At 45.4% G+C, this 20000-nt stretch overlaps 2 protein-coding genes across 2 annotated transcripts in view; both read left to right on the top strand.

The window, feature by feature from the left end:
• The window catches only part of LOC143012622 (voltage-gated delayed rectifier potassium channel KCNH8-like), a 12663-nt gene extending 12059 nt beyond the window's left edge, over positions 1-604 (top strand). Inside the window, exon 15 of the mRNA XM_076165847.1 lies at positions 1-604. This exon is cut by the window's left edge and continues 122 nt beyond it. Within this exon, the coding sequence (XP_076021962.1) occupies positions 1-604 (604 nt within the window).
• Positions 605-2172: 1568 nt separating this feature from the next.
• On the top strand, positions 2173-18375 carry LOC143012664 (DNA-binding protein SATB2-like). The gene is made up of 12 exons (XM_076165913.1): positions 2173-2491; positions 4928-5197; positions 5912-6097; positions 8201-8327; positions 8935-9058; positions 10033-10135; positions 11359-11409; positions 11962-12479; positions 12571-12780; positions 13156-13308; positions 14461-14652; positions 15690-18375. Exons 2-12 carry the CDS (start codon positions 4990-4992, stop codon positions 16311-16313), a joined length of 2496 nt encoding a protein of 831 aa, XP_076022028.1. The 5' UTR covers positions 2173-2491; positions 4928-4989; the 3' UTR covers positions 16314-18375.
• Positions 18376-20000: the final 1625 nt, after the last annotated feature.

The raw sequence follows: 20000 nt of genomic DNA, 5'->3' as shown, positions 1-20000 counted from the left end.
GCCTCCCAACGTCTCATCTGACCCCTGGTCCCCAGCTCCACCACTTCCAGCCCAAAATGAACCCAGAGACAGTCCAGAAGACCCGACCCCCCTCGCCGCTCCCGAGACTGAGGCGAGAGACGTGTCAGAGACGAGCAGTCGACCAAATCAAGCAACGTTCGACCTGCTTCAGAGTTCAGCAGCGTTTCTTTGCCAAAATGTCACCTCGCCTCCTCCGCTCCCCTCTCAGAGCAGCGCCCCGGTCCCTGTCTGTCACTCCTCAGCTCCCCCATCGCCCAACAGCTCTCTGCACCAGCACACGGTGGGTCCACCGCCCGACTCCACCTCCATCTCTCGGCGCTCTCCTTCCTGTCGCCGGTCAACGCCTATTCCCCTCCTGCCAGACTCCACAGGGCCTGACATCACGCCGCAAACACAACAGTCCCAGCCTCACCTTCATTCCCAGTCCCAGTCCCAGACCCAGACCCAGACCCAGACCCAGACCCAGACCCAGACCCAGACCTCTGCCACAGCATCCAGCCCTGCAGAACCCCTCCTGGACACAGACTGGGGTGAGCACACGGATCAGCTGAGCTTCATCAATGAAGGCCAGCCTTGGGTTTAATCGCCCCTGCACTGGACTGACAGGCTGGACAGGCATGACCACACACACACACACACACACACACACACACACACACACACACACACTCGACTTACTGCATGACAAACATCAACCCAAAGTTTGGCATGCGAGCTATGATGTAAATACAGAGTTGAGTCTCTTCTGAAGCCGTGATCGCGAGCACACGACTGCAAGCAGCAAAGGATCTCACAATAAAAGAGTTTTACTATTTTATTCCACCACTTCTGTGTCCATGTCTCCCAGTCTGCAGCCAATCAGGTGATAGAACAGGAGTGCACTCTAGTGGACATTTGCCTGTAGTGCAGAACATCAAATACAACCAGAAGTACAGAAAAGTCTAATTCATCCATTTCCACAGTTTATCCGGGTCAAGTAAAGCCCTCTCTCCACGGCACCGGTTCTCCAGCTCGTCCTGGGGGTCCCGGGTACCCTCTCAGGCTGTGGTTGACCCCATGGACGTCCTCTCTTGATGCAGAGCCGTGCTGAGGTTTCTCTGCTGCCTTTACGGTGTTTTGACGTCACATGTGTAGTTCCCATGAAGACCACATGGGAGCAGTATTCTACAATATTTCTCATCGCAGGCACAAACTCAATAGAAAGATGATTTATACGGAGTTTCTGAAATCAAATTAAATCAAATTACATCTAAATCATTGCAATTAATTTAAAGAATGATTCTTATTTATTATGATTTAATAATAATAAAGAACAATGGCACTAATGAGAAGAATGTTTGATGGTCTCTATATTAGGAAATTAAATTTGAATTTTTAAAAGAGAATGAAACAGTTTATAGTAGATTTATTTAGTTTAAAACATCAAAATGAATGAAAAACAACACACAGCCCCTTTATATTCTGTCCAAACAGCTTGTTCATCTTCTTTGTCCATATTTGCTGTTACAGGTAATTAGAGTTCACTTGTTATCATTGAAGTCTTCTACTCTGACACACATACACACACACACACACACACACACACACACACACACAACTCTGGTGTGTGGTCAGAGAGTTGTGGTGAGCTGTCAAAGATACTTAGATTGACGGAGTACAGACAAGTACACACACACACACACACACACACACACACACAGACCGCAGACAGGAAGGGAGTCAAGCTGAGGACTAATGACATGTGACGATACTTCTGTGTCGGATTGAACCAGAAGATGGAGACAGACGAACACAAACATGCTTCAAATACATTCTGCTTTAAAAAACAAACTACAACACTTTCATTTAGTTTGATTCATTTGTATTTCATTCACGTGATATTGGATGAGCAAAAGCCATGGAATGACAGCTGCAGCTGTGCATATGTATGTTAAAAATACAAAAATGCAGATAAGTATTAAAATGATACAATTCAGATTAATAAAGCTTTAAATATTTTGAATTTTGGGCAAGAAATTGACTTGACAGTCTTTTCTCTGCCACTAGAGGGCAGACAAGCAGCTTCACATCTGTGCTATCCAACAATCAAACTTTCTCTTTCTCTCTCGCTCTCTCTCTCTCACTCTCCCTCATTAAACAGCAGCACCCTACTCCCTCTGTCTCTCTCTCTCTCCCTCCCTCAGTCAGCAGCAGCACCTTCCTCTCTCTCTCTCTCTCTCTCTCTCTTTCTCTATCTCTCTCTCTCTCTCTCTTCTCTCTCTGTCTCTCTCTCTCTCAGTCAGCAGCAGCACCCTCCTCTCTCTCTCTCTCTCCTCTCTCCTGGTCTTGATGCCTCTTTGTTGTCACTGTTGTTTACTTGTTACTCTATGAAGGAAATGTTTGGATATATCCCTTGGTGTCTGTGTGGATTCACTGATTTCTCGCCGATGGAAGCAGATTATTCAGCCGTGGACCCGCTGACCTCCTGAATGTGAGTCTGCGTTTGGTCAAAACTTTACAGTTTGTCACCTTTATGTGTGTGGAAACTTTCGGATAGAAACTGACAAATGAAACTGAAATGACTGTGAGTGTAACTCATTTGCAAAAGTTAAACAAATGACACACACATACATTCACACATTATTTAGCTGTAAACAATCGGTGATAATTCAAATTTTCTTTATAATACTGAATCTTATGAACTCATACATTTCATATTTATGTGAACACAATAGATTATGGTATCGTGTATGTGAGGAGTTATGGATCTTACACATCAATAAAAACCTTCATCAAAGCTTAAATCTACGCTTTAAAAATACTAATCAAAATTAAACCATAGCCTAATTATTTTTAAACATTTCCAAACTCCCACCTGAGTGAGAACATCTATTAAGAACTTCATGGTTTGATACGCAGGATAAAGACTGAAGACTTAAGACAAGAAACGTTATTTCTCTCTTTTCTTAAATCAAGTGGAAGATTATGATTTGATTTTTTTTAGAAAATCTCTTCATAACCTAGATTTATTTATTTGTCTACAGAAAGAGTTTGTTTATTTAAATGACTCCTCTTTACATTGTTGCATATTAATATTAACACTCAAATCTGATCCCATTCTAATAGTCTGGCACAAAAATGTTGTATTTTTCTGAAGAACTTAATAGATTTCTTTGCTTGTTTTTTAGATTATATATTTATTGTTTTAACTAGTTGAGGACAAACCTATTTAGTTGTATTTAAAGGTTGAATATGATGATAAAGAGCGTCTGAATGCCTTCATTCTCCCGCTCTCATCGGTCTGATTCTCGCTTCATTCCACAGCTTGATGCTCATTTATAGGAAATTCCTGAAATAAGTTGATATGGAAAACATTTTTAGAGTATTTACGGTTTTTTTCTATCAAACACAAATTCAATTTCATATATAATTTAAAGATTTTAATACTCAGTGGGATGTTCAGGAGAAACTCCAGATATTATTGATGTCATCAGTATCTGTGACTCAGGCTTAAATCTAATGAACTACAGCTTCTTGTAGTTGTTGTGCTGTTGTGACTAATCCAACCACGTGTCATTGATTTCAAACATGTGAGTGGTGAGGTCACATAGTGAGACTTTAACGCACAGTGAGCAGGAACGACAACAGAGCAGCAAAGTGGCCCAACAGCAGCTCAGCGGAATCAAACCCCAGATCACCGAGTTCAGGTAGAGACAGGAGTTCACACGACTCCACCACACGTACTGAACTGTCTGAGGAGAAGGTGAGGAGCCCCAAAACGACACCTGAGCCTGGAGGGATGAATACTTCCCTCACACTGTCCGCATCGGAGGCCCGCAGCCATGAAACCTGGAACACTGAGTCTGAATTTAGCAGCAACAACTGAGACTTTTGTTTTTTTTGCACTTTTATGCCGATATTTGGGCCAATCTGATCTTTATTCATAAAGTTCTTGCAGCCGCATCCAGAGCAGAGCAGATCTCAGTGAAGTTCACCGCTCTTCCTCACCTGTAGATCCCCAGCGTGATCTGAGTTGTTGAGTGTTTCCGTGTTTTATCGCTTAGAAAATCTACATTTGGCTTCCATGTGTGGCAGTAAAGTGAAAGGAGTGTGTGCTGGGAGTGTGTGGTCCGTGTGTAGACCCTCCCAACATGCTGCTTGAAGTGGTTTTCTCTATGTGTGTGTGTGAGTGTGTGTGTGTGTGAATGATAAATGTCAGTCCTGCTATTTCTTCTTGTTATTACTGCACTGATTTATTGACTATATAGTGACCCTTGTTACTATCAACATTTAAATAGTTATCCATAGGTTTAATCAGCATTGCTTCACATTTATAAATAATTATGATTTCTCTATAATTCTCTATATATTGAGGCATTAAGGTAGCAAAGACTCTATCTTCTATCGAGAGCTTACCATCATTTGAGCTCAGTGGACCGAGCGCTTCATGTGTTTGTGGCTTTGTGGACTTAAAGGATAAAGAGTAAAATGGTTAAATGTGATAAACGAGCGAGGATTGACGGGCAAAATTTGCAGATGCGGAGTGGATGGGACGGCGAGGACGAACATCAGGACCGAGAAGTCTCTGTTTACAGCTTGTGTTCAAATGGATCCAGGTTTTGTCTCATTGTTGTCATGTCACATCAAGTTTGTGTCATGTTGTGTCATATCGTACCATTTAAGATAAGATAAGATAAGATAAGATGAAAGTTTATTATCCCGAGGGAAATTACTGTGTTATCATGTTATCATTACTATGTGCCATGTTATGTCCAAATTAGTAAAACCACACACAGACACACACATCACCAGATCCCCACTGTTACACTCGAAACTGCTTTTCCTAATTATATTATTACATATTTTATTTTATTTTATTTTATTTTATTTTATTTTATTTTATTTTATTTGCTTCTGTCTTGTCCAGCTTCATCCACGCCAGCTGCTCTCCCTGGATCCTGTGGGGGAGCGGAGGGGGGGCAGGGGGAGATGGAGCAGTGGAGGGGGGCAGAGAGCCCCAGGCTTCAGGACAGAGCCAGTCCAGAGGACCGAAGGGACGGAGCAGAGAGAGCGGAGAGAGCAGGGAGCCCCATCGCCGGCGGCCCCCCGCTGTGCAAGATGAGCTGCGTGGAGGTCAACGGCTTCCTGACAGGGGCGCACACCCGACAGAACGGCACGGGGCTGAGACCCCTGGGAGGTGGGCTGACAAACACAAACACACAGTCAACATTGAGTCAGAAGTTCAAAGGTCAATCACTCTGCGGCTGACAGACACTTTTAGTTTCACGTTCAGCTTTACTAAGTAGATTCTTTAAGGGTAGGTGACCTCGGGGCAGTTGGAGGCGTTGTGAGCTTGGAACTTCGCGGCCATGTTTGGGAAGCGCAGCATTTATTGTGCAAGCGACTGACGGGTCACAACATTGATGTCAAAACCCTCCGCTCCATTCAAACATCTGCTAATCCCACTGAACCTGCCTGACAGAATGAAGATATTCTGCCCGGCAACAGACAAGGAAACGGGACAAAGACCTGCACTGCGACTACTACTTACCAGGTCCATAGGCCTTTGAATGGACCCTTATGAATCCTTGCAACCATCCTAACAAGGCTTAGACTCTGCCTGTAGGTGGAATGGACACACACACACAATCACATAGTGATGGGGTTGCCGGCCTGTTGTAGTGTGTGTGATGCTGCGTTGGATCTGTCTTGTGCTCTTGTGAGGCTCGATTGTTACTTATTGCTTCCCTTTGGAACAGAGCGTCGAGCTGAATGGATGAGAACACTTCCCAGCTCGGAATATCTCCTCCAGGATCAGACTCCCTGCTGGAGTTCTGGAATGTTCTCCTGTATGACACCGATATGTCACCCAATGGTCTGAGTCCTGACCGCTCTCCTCTGTCCCTGCCAGGTCTGATGATCCCAGTCTACTGTGTGGTGGAGCACGCAGATATGGGCGTGGCCGGGGACGTGGAAGGGCGTGGCGACCGACACGCCGAGTTTGTATTGGTACGCAAGGACGTCCTCTTCACGCAGCTGGTGGAGACGGTGCTAGTTGCCCTGGGATACTCGCACAGCTCTGCCGTACAGGCACATGGTAGGTTCTCTGTGCCGAGTGTGTGTGTGTGTGTGTGTGTGTGTGTGTGTGTGTGTGTGTGTGTGTGTGTGTGTTGATGGTGCAGATGTGCATCGATGTTTAAGCAATTTAATGTTGGACATACTTTCCTGCACTCGAAAGAATTAAAAAGTGATATTAGACTGCAAACAAGAAATAAAGAAACTTAAATAAAGAATAATTGATTAAATGGGCTGAATTTAACTACAAAATCTTCGTAGGTCTTTTACTTCACTTTTCCAAAAGTACTATGAAGGAGTCATATAAAGGATGAGAACAAAAAAGTGGGCAGACAGCATTCAGTCAACCACACACACACACACACACACACACACAGACAGATGAAGGGCAGTTTCACATTCCTGGCGTGTCCCGTAAACACAGGCCGCTGTGACCGAGCAGAGCGACGCCCTACGACCCCCCATACCCCCCCAACTCACACACACACACACATCCCTACACACACACACACCGAGGTTTTGTCCTTTTTCTTTCTCAAATAAATAATTTCTGGCTGCAGTCGCTGCATTTTTTCCTCCAGTGTGGTCACGACCAAAATTACATACACGCTCTGTCTCCCTCTCTCTCTCCCTTTCTCTCTCTCTCCTTCTACCTCTCTCTCTCTCTCTCTCTCTCTCTCTCACACTCTCTGTCTCTCCCTCTCTGTCTCTCTCTCTCTCTCTCTCTCACACTCTCTGTCTCTCCCTCTCTGTCTCTCTCTCTCTCTCCCTCTCTCTCTCACTCTCTGTCTCTCTCTCTCCCTCTCCCTCTCTCTCTCTCGCTCTCTCCCTCTTTCTCTCCCTCTCCCTCTCCCTCTCCCCCTCGCTCTCTCTCTCTCCCTTTCTCTCACTCTCTCTCGCCCTCTCCCTCTCTTGCCCTCTCTCTCTCTCTCTGTCTCTCTCTCTCTCTCACGCGCGCCCACTCGCCCTCTCTCTCTCTCAATTGACCTCTCTCTCCCTTTCTCTCTCGCTCTGTCTCTCTCTCTCTCTCTCTCACGCCTTCTCGCCCACTCTCTTTCTCTCTCCTCTCTCTCCCTCACCCTCTCTTTCTCCCTCTCTCCCTCTCTTTGGCTGGACTGCAGTATTTTTAAACTAAGTGAAACTGTAGTTTTTCTTTAATTAAGTTTCAGTGCAGCTGATAAAAAGAAGCTTATGTTTCTTATTTAGACTTTGTGGTTTGTGCAGCAGATTTAAATGAATCCAACTGAACTAAATTTATCTCCAGTCCATGTTTTGCTTTGTGTTCACTGATATAGTTCACTGAAACAGCCCCAAACCTTTTAAACGAGCATTCTGCACTTTTTTTAAATCTAATTTTAATGATATTAAAGGTAAAGACAATGTGACAATATTTTGTCTGTGAAAAATATAAACTTTTTTTTCTGCAATACTTTTTAAACTGAGGTGAGCCATAAATGATGGAGAGAAAATTCGGGAAAACTAAGAAAAATTATATGAACATGGAAAGGTGATCAGATTCTTGAGGAAAAATTCTTTAAAAAAAATGTACAAAAAAAAATATATATATATTAAATTAAACCTTTATTGTAATCTTTATCATTATTTGAAGGAAATGAAAACATTCCAGCAAACTCCTCTCTACTCGTCTCTCTAATTTAAAGGTTTGGTACAAAGCAGCTGCAGATGTGAGTCACAAACACGCTGCTTCACTGCATCAACATCACCCATGCATCGCTCATTTCACTCTGATTTGACATTTTCTCCTCTGATTAATCAGCTAACTGACTCCAAAGACAGCCGCCTTTGTTCTTCTGCCCCTATCACCGCTATCCATCCTACACACACACACACACACACACACATACATCAGGCTAGCAGGACGGGGCCAGCCAGGCTCTGTGTTTGATTTAGCAGATTGTAACATGATTAAGCTTGTTTAGATTTGCAGGATGAGGGAACGCTGCAGCGATGCTCAGCGCAGGACGACGCGCCAACACAGGGACACGGCCATAGACTAGAGTGACAAGCAAGAGCCAAAAACATAAAGTACATTTGGCGGTTTGTCGAATAATAATTGATTGAATAGAGCCCTGTTGTATATAATGTGTGTGTGTGTGTTCTTCAGGAATCATTAAAGTGGGCCGATGGAAGCCGATGCCCATCCACTACCTAACAGACGCTCCAGAGGCCACAGTGGCTGACATGCTGCTAGACGTTTACCACATGGTGACACTCCGTATCCTGCTGTACAGGTCAGCGCAGAGTGTGTGTGTGTGTGTGTGTGTGTGTGTGTGTTGTGTATTAAGGTTTTAATTTGATCGCTTTAATACCAATTTATCCTGTACAGGTTTGTGGGCTGGTCGTCCTTTGACTTGTCCGTCACAAACACACTCACATTCACATTAAATCACCTCAGCCGCACGTCTTTGACGGGGAAACTGGAGCACCCATGGGAAACCGACAAGAATCTGTGGGAAAGAGGCTCCTCAGCTGGTTTTCAGACAGTGTTCACCACTGAGCCACCACACTCCCACGTGACTCATCCAAAAATAAAACCAAAACACTCAGCGTTTCCCTATTCTGCATCCCTGGTGTGAATCATATACAACTATTAGGAAACACAATCATTTAATCATGGAACAGTTACATTTTTAACTTTATTTCTTTTTCCGGGGGGGCGGGGGGGGTCGTGTCATCAGTGTTTTAAAATAGTTTACGGCCCTGGATGGGGGGTGTGGTGGCTTGGTGGTGACCACGCACAGCAATTAGGCCTTGGTTCAAATCTGACTCAGGTGTTTTTAATGTGAAGTTCAGTCAGTAACTTGGAGATTTTGCTGCTCTGCTTTTGTTTGCGTGCAGCTTCTCCAGGCTGGAGGAGCTTCCGTCAGAGCAGTGGACCCACGCCACAGTCAGGAACGCCCTCAAAGAGCTGCTCAGGGAGATGAACCACAACACGCTGGCCAAGGAATGTCCTCTCTCTCAGGTATGTGCTCTGCTCAAAGGCACTAAGGCACTGCACTGAACCACCCAACACATTTATTGTGTTATTATTATGATAAGTAGACATTATAAGGAGAATAAGATGAACAGAATGGCGTCTGGGTGGGTTTGACACACACACACACACACACTTTTCTGTAAACATGTGGTTTCATCATCATTACACCACACAGTTAGTGCGCTGTGTAATCTCTCTCCTCCTCTCACTCACACACACACACTTACGCAAGCGCACACAGACACATTGACTCCATCCCATGGGAAACGATATAGGCACGCACGCACACACACACACACACACACACACCTCAATTATCATGCTCACACACACCCTGCAGTCATTAGGCTTGATAGTGTGTCATTTAGACTTGTGATTTATATACAAGACTCGGCCATGATGTAATTAGTGATTAAGGGAAGTGTGTGGGTGGTGTGTGTTTGCAGCCTGACTCATGCGACTTTGAATCCTCTGAGTTTCCCATGTGACACATTAAACTGCTCACTTCTCTTTGGCTTTCACACAAGTGACCAGACAGAATTCATAAGGGTTCAATCAATAACAGTGACTCAGCAATCATGCAGGTTGTTTGTTACAAACAAACTCTGGGCGTCAGAAACAGACATGTCAGAGTTTTCATTTGCTGATATTAGGCTGAGCAGGATTGAGAGGAGATAAAGGTAAGAAAATGCAGAGGATTCATCTCAGAATTCTCTCCATTAAATCGGAATGTTGAGGAAAAGCAGGAGTGTAAAGTTGCCGTTCTGATAGAGATTGTGTTGTGTGTTGTGGTTTGGACTTATACTATACTTGAAAAAGACTCACGCAAAGACGTATAAGTATTAATGAGATTGTAGAAGTGACTGTAGTATAGAAGAGAGAGAGAGTGGTGACTAACTGATTTGATTGATGCTTGATTCTTGTGTATCAGTGAGTGAATGTGTGTGTGATCATCACAGAGCACCATCGCAGCCTTAGTGAGCAGCTCCTACTACGCCAACGTGTCCACGTCCAAATGCCAGGACTTTGGACGCTGGTATAAGAAGTACAAGCGCATGAAAGGTAAGAAAGATCCAGAATTTGACTGCTTTTCAGCTTTAGGATCTGTAAACTTAGTCCCTCCTGGTGGTTATGAGGCTCTAATCAGCCGCTTATGTAGGAACGCCACTGCTGCCAAGAATTTTCTGAGCAACAATCAGAACTTCAAAACAAAACTTTTTCATAAATAGTTTATATTGAACTCTGCTAATGAATTCTGAACTGATGTTTCTGAACTTTTAAATGACATTTTGTCTCCTTCCTGACTAACTTCAGAGTTTGTTGTGGCTGTAATTATTGGCTCCGTGATGTTGATGTGTGTAGCAGCTGTCCCGTGTCTGTCTGCTCATATTGCACCACCACTGTGTTGGTGTGGCATGTGTTGCCATATTAAATATTCCTGCTGCATTAAAAACTTTTATAATTTTTTTGTCAGCGACTCTCCTGCATTGACTGACACGCTGATCGCCTCCCCTGCATCGCCGCCTTTGTACTTTGATTTGCTTCCTTCAGATGAGGCCCTTTCCAATGAAGTCTGTCCATTATTCCGTCTGCCCCCCGTGTGTGTGTGTCAGCCTGTACGCTTCTAATCCGCTGCGTGCCAGCAGTGAGACGTGTGTCAGTGACGGCTCTCGGCAGGACGGAGCCATGGCGCAGGCTTCACATTAATGTCACCCCTAATACACATGACAAAACTAAACGCTCTTAACTCCTAATGGAAAACAGCAGCGACACACACAAACATCCCCAAACACACACACACACACGCACACACAGGCTAGGTAAAACTCTGATTCCTTGCCAAACCTCACTCCAACTTTTTATTCCCCTAATAAGCTTAAATGTGAGTCCCAGCCCATAATAAGAAGCAGACCCACGCTGGGAGGAAGAGGAGAGGAACTAAAGGAGGAAAACAACAGAACAATGCAGCGATTAAAAAGGAAACGTGAGAGTGGAAGGGAGAGAGCTTCTTAATATGAGAGATATGTGGGTGAAAGACACGGGTCAGTGCCTTGCTTAAGGGCCAAATGAGTTTAAACTACAGACTAGACATTCCTTACAGTCTGTGAGCTCAGTAAACAGTAAACAGCTTCCATTTGCTCTCCACACTCGTCCGCTCTTGAGTTTGGATGTCGACTGCTTGACCTCTGAAAATGAACCCTTTCCCTTTACATTCTTGTAAACACATTAAAGGCTCTTACTCTGCAGGTGTGTGTAAAGTGAAACGTGGTGTTTCCTCTCTGCAGGTGAGCACATAGAGAAGCTGTGGTCAGCACATGAACAATCAGACATAAAGAGTGAGTCTTCTGCTTTCCACTGAGTGTCTCTGCGGGCCTCTGCTAGCTAGTTCGCGCTAAGGAGCTGAAAATGAATAACATTGTGTAATTATTGTATTTATTATATTGTTTTTAGATATAATAATTCAATAACACTTATTGAATTGTATGTGTTTATGTATTTGTAGGGGTGCCAGGTGTTATCGGTAAATCCGATTAATATCATGTGTATTTTGCCGATCTCAGTGCCGATTAGCAAGCTAGGTAGCTACGAGTAGCGAGCTGTCTGCTTTAAATTTGTGACATCATAGTTGACCAGAAATTAGTCCAGCTCCCAAAATCTTGCACACAAATCTATTTTTGCTTAATACAGAGTAGTCATTTTATATTTTTGCACAGCTTAAAACTAACCAAACTATTATATATATACTATAACTCTATTATAGTAGAAACCATAATGAACAAGATGTAAAAGCTCAGAAGGATCTGCAAATATTAATCGTGGGTGTGTGTGTGTGTGTGTGTGTGTGTGTGTGTGTGTGTGTGTGTGCGCGTGTGTGTGTGGGGACACAGTGGAGAGGGATTTGGACCTCAGTGTCCTCAGTCACCGTCATCACTCTCTCATACCCTCCTTGGCTGCTGGACCTCTTCCCATGAAGAGCAGTCTTGGGGACCCACTGACCCCCAACCAGCCTCCTCACCCTGTGGCCCACCCTGCCGGACAGCAGCACCCCGGCGGCCCTCTGCGATCCCAGCGTCCAGCAGCCGGCCCTCATTCCTTTCTGACTCACGGCGGGCTGCTCTCCCCTCAGCTGGTACGCCAGCAGCTCACCATGGCCCACATCATCAACCAGCAGCTGGCCGTGAGCCGCCTGCTGGCCCACCAGCACCCACAAGGAGTCAACCAGCAGTTCCTCAATCATCCACCCATCTCTCTGACCTGCATGAGCCCCGGCAGCTCTGTTGAACCTGGCCTCAACCCGCCAGGGGCCGATGTTTCCTCCAACATCTACCAGCAAGTCAGGAACGAGCTGAAGAGGGCCAGCGTGTCCCAGGCCGTGTTTGCCCGTGTGGCTTTTAACCGCACACAGGTAACAGAAAGTGTGGACACCATTTCATTGATTAGATATGATCAGTTTTTCATTGGTAATTAATTTGTGTGTCTGCATGTGTGTCTGTCAGGGCCTGCTGTCAGAGATCCTGCGTAAAGAGGAAGACCCTCGCTCAGCCTCTCAGTCTCTGCTGGTCAACTTGAAGGCCATGCAGAGCTTCCTGAACCTGCCCGAGGCCGAGCGAGACCGCTGCTACCTGGAGGAGAGAGAGAGGAGCAGCGCCAATCACAACCACAGCAACAATCACATGACCCCCACCAGCGTGCACAGACATGCACCGGTACACACACACACACACACACACACACACACACACACACACACACACACACACACACACACACATCCATGAGCATGGGCACGCACTAATTTTGGAGAGCTAGGAGGAGATAAAAAAAAATAAAATCTCAATTCTCACAATTAGATTAAATAAAATTAAATAAGCATACAAAACAATAATAGAATGAATATATAATGAAATACAAATCCACACAAATTTAACAAAACTAAATTAGGAAGGAGTTTCCCCTTCTAACAGCAATATTTTATGAACTTATCTCAACTTTGCAAAGCCCCCAGTAAATCATCACATACATGTTTAACAGTGCAGTAAAAAGAAATTACATTAAATCTTAATAATCGTAATTTTGTGCAGACAAAGTGCATTATGCCTGGAGTGGAGCCAATGCTGAAGCTGGACACGCTGGCGAACATCACGTCAGGGGTCTATGAGGAGATCCAGCAGGAGATGAAGAGGGCCAAGGTCTCCCAGGCTCTGTTTGCCAAGGTGGCAGCCAATAAAAGCCAGGTCAGTTCCCGTGGAAACGACGACTGTTTGACACGTTGAACAGGAACCTCGCCTAAAACAGAAATCGCATTTCTCTCAGGTTTTGTAAACTTTACAACACTTTGTAGGTGAACGCGCCTCCTAGATGAGCTTAGGAGGAGCTGATGAGGGCGGAAAGGCGAGGTGTGTGTGTGTGTGTGTGTGTGTGTGTGTGTGTGTGTGTGTGTGTGTGTGGGCATGTGAGGTATCTGATTACCCACAGTGGCATACCATCGTGTCTCCATCCACAGATAAACAATGTGGGCGTTTGCGGGCGAGATTAAAGCTGAGTCTGGCACGCCATGGAGAGAGAGCGGGAGAGTGACACGGGGAGAGGGAGAGAGAGAGAGAGAGGAAGAGAGAGAGAGGGAGAGACAGACGAAGAGTGATTCCTGATTTTTCCAAGGTTATCCTCATTCCTCTTTCTGATTCTAAACCTCCTGTTTTAATCTAACTTAATGAAATATTACGTCAAAATTATCGTAATATTCAAGTTTTTTATCCTCTCAGTGAATTGACTTACTTACTTACTTTGGATACTGGAGCAGGTTTTAGTTTCTGAAGGACTTTTACTTGTAATCAAGTATTTCCCACAGCAGCGTGAGTACTATTAAAAAAGTCTTCCTCCAGCGGCGATACAGCAGTGTGTGTGTGTGTGTGTGTGTGTGTGTGTGCGTGTGTGTGTGTGTTGAGAGGAGGAACAGCAGGGTGAGAGGAGGAGGAGGAGGAAGATGGAGGAGCTGATGGTGGGATGATCACATTATTAGCGTTGATTTTCAGTGAGTGTGTGTGTGTGTGTAAACAGCAGCTGGTGGCAGATCCTGGGTCAGCCTAGCAGAGATAATCCAATCACACACACTCACACACACACTTACAAACACACTTACACACACAGTCACTTCTCTTCTCTTCTGTTAATTCCATTCTGTTCATTCTATTCTGTTCTATTCTATATGGTTTTATCAAGAATAGCAGTTGCTCTGGCTGTTTATGGTTCCTAAAGGAGAGTAATGATAGTTTTGATTTTGGTGACCTTTGACCTTCAAGTGCCATTCATGCTCCCAGAGGATGGACCTTCCACCAGATCTTTCTCCCGCCCCCCCAGTAACCTACAGGTAAAAATGTATCTCTCAGGGTTGGCTGTGCGAGTTGCTGCGCTGGAAGGAGAGTCCGAGCCCGGAGAACCGCACGCTGTGGGAGAACCTGTGCACCATCAGGAGGTTCCTGTTGCTGCCACAGCCTGAGAGAGACCTGGTGTACGAAGAGGAGTCCAGACAGCAGCACAGCGAGAGGCTCCACGCCGCGCTGCACTGCCCGGAGCAGCAGGTATACACACACACACACACACACACACACACACACACACACACACACACACACACACACAAAGCCTTGCCCGTAGATAATACAGTTTTACTTTGCTGCATACATGGTTTCAGTTTAGTCTGGGGTACTGACATGTGACCCATGACGCCCTGATGTTGTGATCTTCAGCACCACTGTGTCCCCCCTCCCCCCTCCCCCCTCCCCCTCCCCACCCCCCACCTGCTGCAGCTCCCCCCTCTTTGGCGTGTTTTGCATCCCGTAAGTCGTTGCAAATAGATGTGGTTAAAAGAATCGACGGGCCCACACATTTCCTGCTAAACACTCCTCCACCCCCCACCGCCCCTCAAACCCAAACGCTGAAGCGCTCAGCAGTCTGGCCTCCTAACCTCAATATTATTCCAAGCGTACCCTGTAATTATTGAAGCAAGGAGGGGGGGAGAAAGAGGAATTGCCATTATCTTTATATGGGTCCTTTAATTTTGATGGCCCGCAGATTTATAGCTGTGGATTCCTGTGTTTGGCTGTGCGGGACACCCCACCCTGATAATAAGCCTGAGCGCTGCGCTTGTTTGTGTAATGAATTCGGAGTTGAAGTGTGTGTGTGCTGGTGGTGGGCGATGAAAGCCGGTCAGTTCAGGCTTCCGCTTGTACGACATTTTCCTGAATGACTCTTGCACTGGAAGGGGAGTGACTGGATGTGTGCCTCCCAGTGCTGCGGTGCTGTTGGGGGCTGAGGCCACATACACACCGTCTGATGCTGAACTGCATCCCCCTTCGCGATCTCTCTCAAATATTTGTGTCGCTCAGGACGTTTAGGTGAACTTTAAAACTTCAACGATGCTGCGATTAAGTCTGTTTAACTCTGTTAAATGTTCAGCATGTTTGTTATTTCCGTGGACTGTGCGGTGCAACGTGGGAAACACTGATAGCCAGTTAGGAGCCGAGACAAATCATGAGGTTAGACTTCATTTGTGGGCCCCCTTGCGGAACATGAAGCACACAGGTGTAATGGTTTAATACTGTAATTTTTCTGACAGGCACTCCACAGGCCGCCCCTGCCCCCGCTGAAGACCCCGTCCCCGATACATGAGGAGCCACAGCCTGCCCCCTTACCTGCCGTGCGATGCTCGGAGGACAGTCCTCAGCACGTGCTAACTCCCGGAGCCGGAGGACTGAAGAAGGCCCGCTCCCGAACGCGGATTTCCCTGGAGGCTCTGGGAATCCTGCAGAGCTTCATTGGTGACGTGGGCCTCTACCCCGACCAGGAGGCCATCCACACCCTGTCTGCCCAGCTGGATCTGCCCAAGCACACCATCATCAAGTTCTTCCAGAACCAGCGCTACAACGTCAAGCACCACAACCAGGCCAGGGAGCCGGTCCCTGAGGAAGAGGATGAGGAGAGCCTGGGCCCCAGAGAGGGCGACGCAGGTGCCTCAGAGGGTAGAGGGGAGGATGGGATCTCTCGGTCTGAGGAATTAAGCGAGGATGGGAGGGGAATGGCGGAGGTTTTCAGAACAGAGGGAGGAGAAGGAGGAGGAGAGGTGGGAATGGAGGTAGAGAAGGGTGAAGGAGTTGATGAGGAAGCTCCGATGCCTGTAGCATCCTCCCTTTCCCCCTACAGCAGTGTGGACAGCCTCCCTTCAGCAGAGCAGCAGAGATAACAGGAGAGAACCCACAAGAGACAAAAGAGCATCCACACTGTCACCACCTTCATCATCATCATCTTCATCATCGGCACCCACGGACAGACAGTCAGGGGCCATCTACATTACACAGTTTAAGAGTAGGAGCAGCCACTAATGGGCTGGTAGATCCACTTTGAAGAATTCTACTTATTCGGCCTTTACAAAGAATTCTAGCACTAAAGGAAATAATTAACCTTTAAAAATAATTTGATATCGTTCAAGTGTCCAGGCTGAGAGACATTTGGTAGATCACAAAGCACCTCCAACAACCCTACAGGCTTTCTGGAGGAAACCTGAGACGATCCTACAAGCACGTATGTGAAGAAGTTTAGTTTGTTTTACTCATGTACGACCACAAAAACACGGGAGGAGTGAACAGAGATTCATTCAGTTACAAAGTAGAAGAGATTCATCATTACTGCAGGAGAGGAAATGGATTCATTTGTCTGCTGGTATTTTACAGTTCAGTGGAATCCGGCGTTACGTGGAATCAGCCGGACGAACATTTATAACGCTTTCTTTATTTTTCCTTCGGTCAGATTCTGAGTTAAAATTTTATCAGAATGAGCTAAAAATCCCCCAGATTGATCTGTCCAAAATTCCAAAAAGTCTTAAATCGCTCAGATGTTTGTGGATCGGTCAGGAGACACTGGTGCGCCGCTGCCTCCCACTCATATTTGGTGATGTCTTTAAAGCTCGCAGCAGCTGATCCTCGTTACCTTCAGAGGACCTGAACTGCCGCTGAGCTGGTTTACATCACGGGGGGAACTTAAGGAAACAAGAGCTCCTTAAGTCCACGTCCAACATTTTTCCTTACATACATGTCCTGGACACACAAACACATAAATTATGAATATGGCAACATGATTTGTACCTCCTGCTATTGTGTGTTTAGAGTCCCCCCCCCCCCCCCCCCCCACACACACACACACACACACACACACACACACACATTGTCCTACTGTTTACCAGTCACTGTGGAAATACTAAGTCATTGCTCAGTTATGTTGCAGGACTCTTCCTTGTTTTTACTGTTTATTTGTTCACAACATGTAACAGATGTGCAACATGTGTGCCAATACGTCAGACTTGGGTTCCTTGTGCCTGCTAGTATTATTGTAAGAGACGATACTTTGTGTAAATGGGACCAGATCTTGCATCTGCCAGAATTCAATGCTTCTCCTATTGGAAAAGCATCTTAAACAGTTAATGGGGTCCTTTGACATGCAGGCTCCACTCTGGTTTGGCTTTACTTTACTGCCATTAAAGCAAAGCTGTGAATAACGAGGTGAAAAGTGGCACTTTGAGAGGAAAATAATGAAGTGATTGACTTTGACTCAGTCTGACTCGGTTCACTTAAGTTGTACCAAAGAGGAAACAGCTCATTGTGTGCAGTTCTGATTTAGTAAACACGTTCCTTCTCTACAGGCATTACAAATAGATTCAACATATGAGCGTATTGATTAGCTGTGATCAGGATAGAACACCTAATACCTGATTTTGAAACTCAGCCCCACCAATCATCAAACTGGCAGATCAAGTCCAAGCCGGATCCTTCTTCTCCCGGACGGAGCCGCAAAGACTTTTTAAGACTGATGCGTCTTTTACGAGGCCCTGGTCCGTCAGCACTTCCTGATATTTATTACAGACGTTATTCAAATGTGAGTATCATTGGTGTATTTATAATTTCAGTATTATTCATCTCTTTGTTGTGTAAATGTGAGGGACTGGAGGACGAACAGCCCCAGAGGAGACGACTCAGTATTTTACATCTTTAAGGTTTGAAGTGTTATCGTTTCTGGAAGACAAACAATCAAATACAGACTTTTTCGAATGGACGTTTGTGTAGATTATGATGTAAATGTTGACAATGCAAACGTGACTCTGATTAAGTGTGATGCAGCCATGACACAGCAGTTTATGAAAACTGAGTCGCTCCTTGCATTTAAGAATCTCTTTGTATCGTTTTGCTCAACAATCCTCTCTGTGTCAGAAGAGCTTTGAAACTGTTTCACGTTAAATAGACATTTTGACAATATTTAACAGGAATTCTGTCTTTCTTTCTTGTATTTTTGACATTCACTTACTCGAGCTGAAAACCATCTACCAGCCAATAAAATGCACACGTCTAAATTACATGTAGGTAGCTTAACGTTAATTCCAAACTGACCCAAATGTTATTTTAGTTTAGTTCAGTTGATCATTGTATCTGAGAGCCCATCACACTGCAGCAAGGATCCAGATACTGAGGGTCACTTTACAGCTCACACACATCCATTTGCTTTATTCCATTTTTGTTCACACACTCGTGCATTCCGGTTTGACCTGGAATCAGCCCGGCCTTTAGAATGCCAACACACAAGACCTGTGTTAGATAAATAAATCCACCCGAGTCAATTTGGAACACGTCCTTGCGTGTGTGTGTGTGTGTGTGTGTGTGTGTGTGTGTGTGTTTTATTCTTGCTGGTTGGTTGGAGTGTGATGGAAACTGATTAGAGATCATAATTTGCCCACATTTAATACTGCATCTGCATCAGTGAGCGATGGTTCGGTCCAACGGATTTCAGCTCTCACAGCTGGCTATTAGAGGCGTATGGCACGCTGATAGGGGGCCATTAGAGGTGTGTGTGTGTGTCTGTGTGTCTGTGTGTGTGTCTGTGTGTCTATGTGTTTGGAGGACGCAGGTGCTCCGTAGGCTGATATTACCCAGGATGCCCAGGGTGGGGGGCGTAGGGGTTATGGGGGAAGGAGGAGACTCTCTGAGGAGCTTGCAAACACACCTGTGATCCTCTGCAAGCATGCTCACTGACACACACACACACACACACACACACACACACACACACACAAACACACACACACACACACACACATACACTCCAACACATTAATCCACACTCTGATAAACAGGCTAATACTCACAGCGCTGACAGTTTACGCACCATCGAATGCAACACACAGCGATGGGCGATGCATCACGTGGGCATTTGTGAGTCAAGCTCCACAGATTTGTTTGTTTTATGGAGCAAATGATCACAAGGCCGTGTGATTTAGTCTTCATGGCATCCTAAACTTCTTCCTGTTTTAACTTTGTTGCACCCTGTTGGTTGTAAAAGGCCTCCAACATGTCACTAACTCAACATTAAGTGCGTCACATGTTGGTGCCAACGTAAAACATCACACACACACACACACACACACACACACACGGTTCAAACACCCGGAGATGGAGTGACTTAAAGGACGACCACATCGCGTCTCCTTCAAAACAAACATTTCATTAGGGCGACTCAGCTGCATTAGCGGCGTGTTTTGATGTCAGACTCCACTCAGAGTCACGCTGAGCCTCTGACGCCCACAAACACGCCTTCAAAGCAAATCCCTACAATTAAAGACTAATACAGCACAAACTTCTGAAAGCCTGCAATCTGATCATTTAATGTTCCATTAACCTCAAGTAGTAAAAAGCTTTATTTGTCACAAACCAGAAAAAGAAATTAAAGCCCCGGCAAGTATATTTATAACAGTCAGTCCTCAAGTCTTCACCAAAGAGACGAGACAGAACTGACTCCTTCATTGTTTCTTAACTTCTCAAACTTTGCAAATAAAGTGAGTGTGTGTGTGTGTGTGTGTGTGTGTGTGTGTGTGTGTGTGTGTGTTGAT

Source organism: Genypterus blacodes, unplaced genomic scaffold (assembly GCF_046128005.1).
Source record: "Genypterus blacodes isolate CSIRO-AG114 ecotype Tasmania unplaced genomic scaffold, CSIRO-AGI_Gbla_v1 ptg000152l_1, whole genome shotgun sequence".
Taxonomy (NCBI): Eukaryota; Metazoa; Chordata; class Actinopteri; order Ophidiiformes; family Ophidiidae; genus Genypterus; species Genypterus blacodes.
Note: the sequence above shows the minus strand (reverse complement) of the source record. Positions and strands in the feature narration are given on the sequence as shown.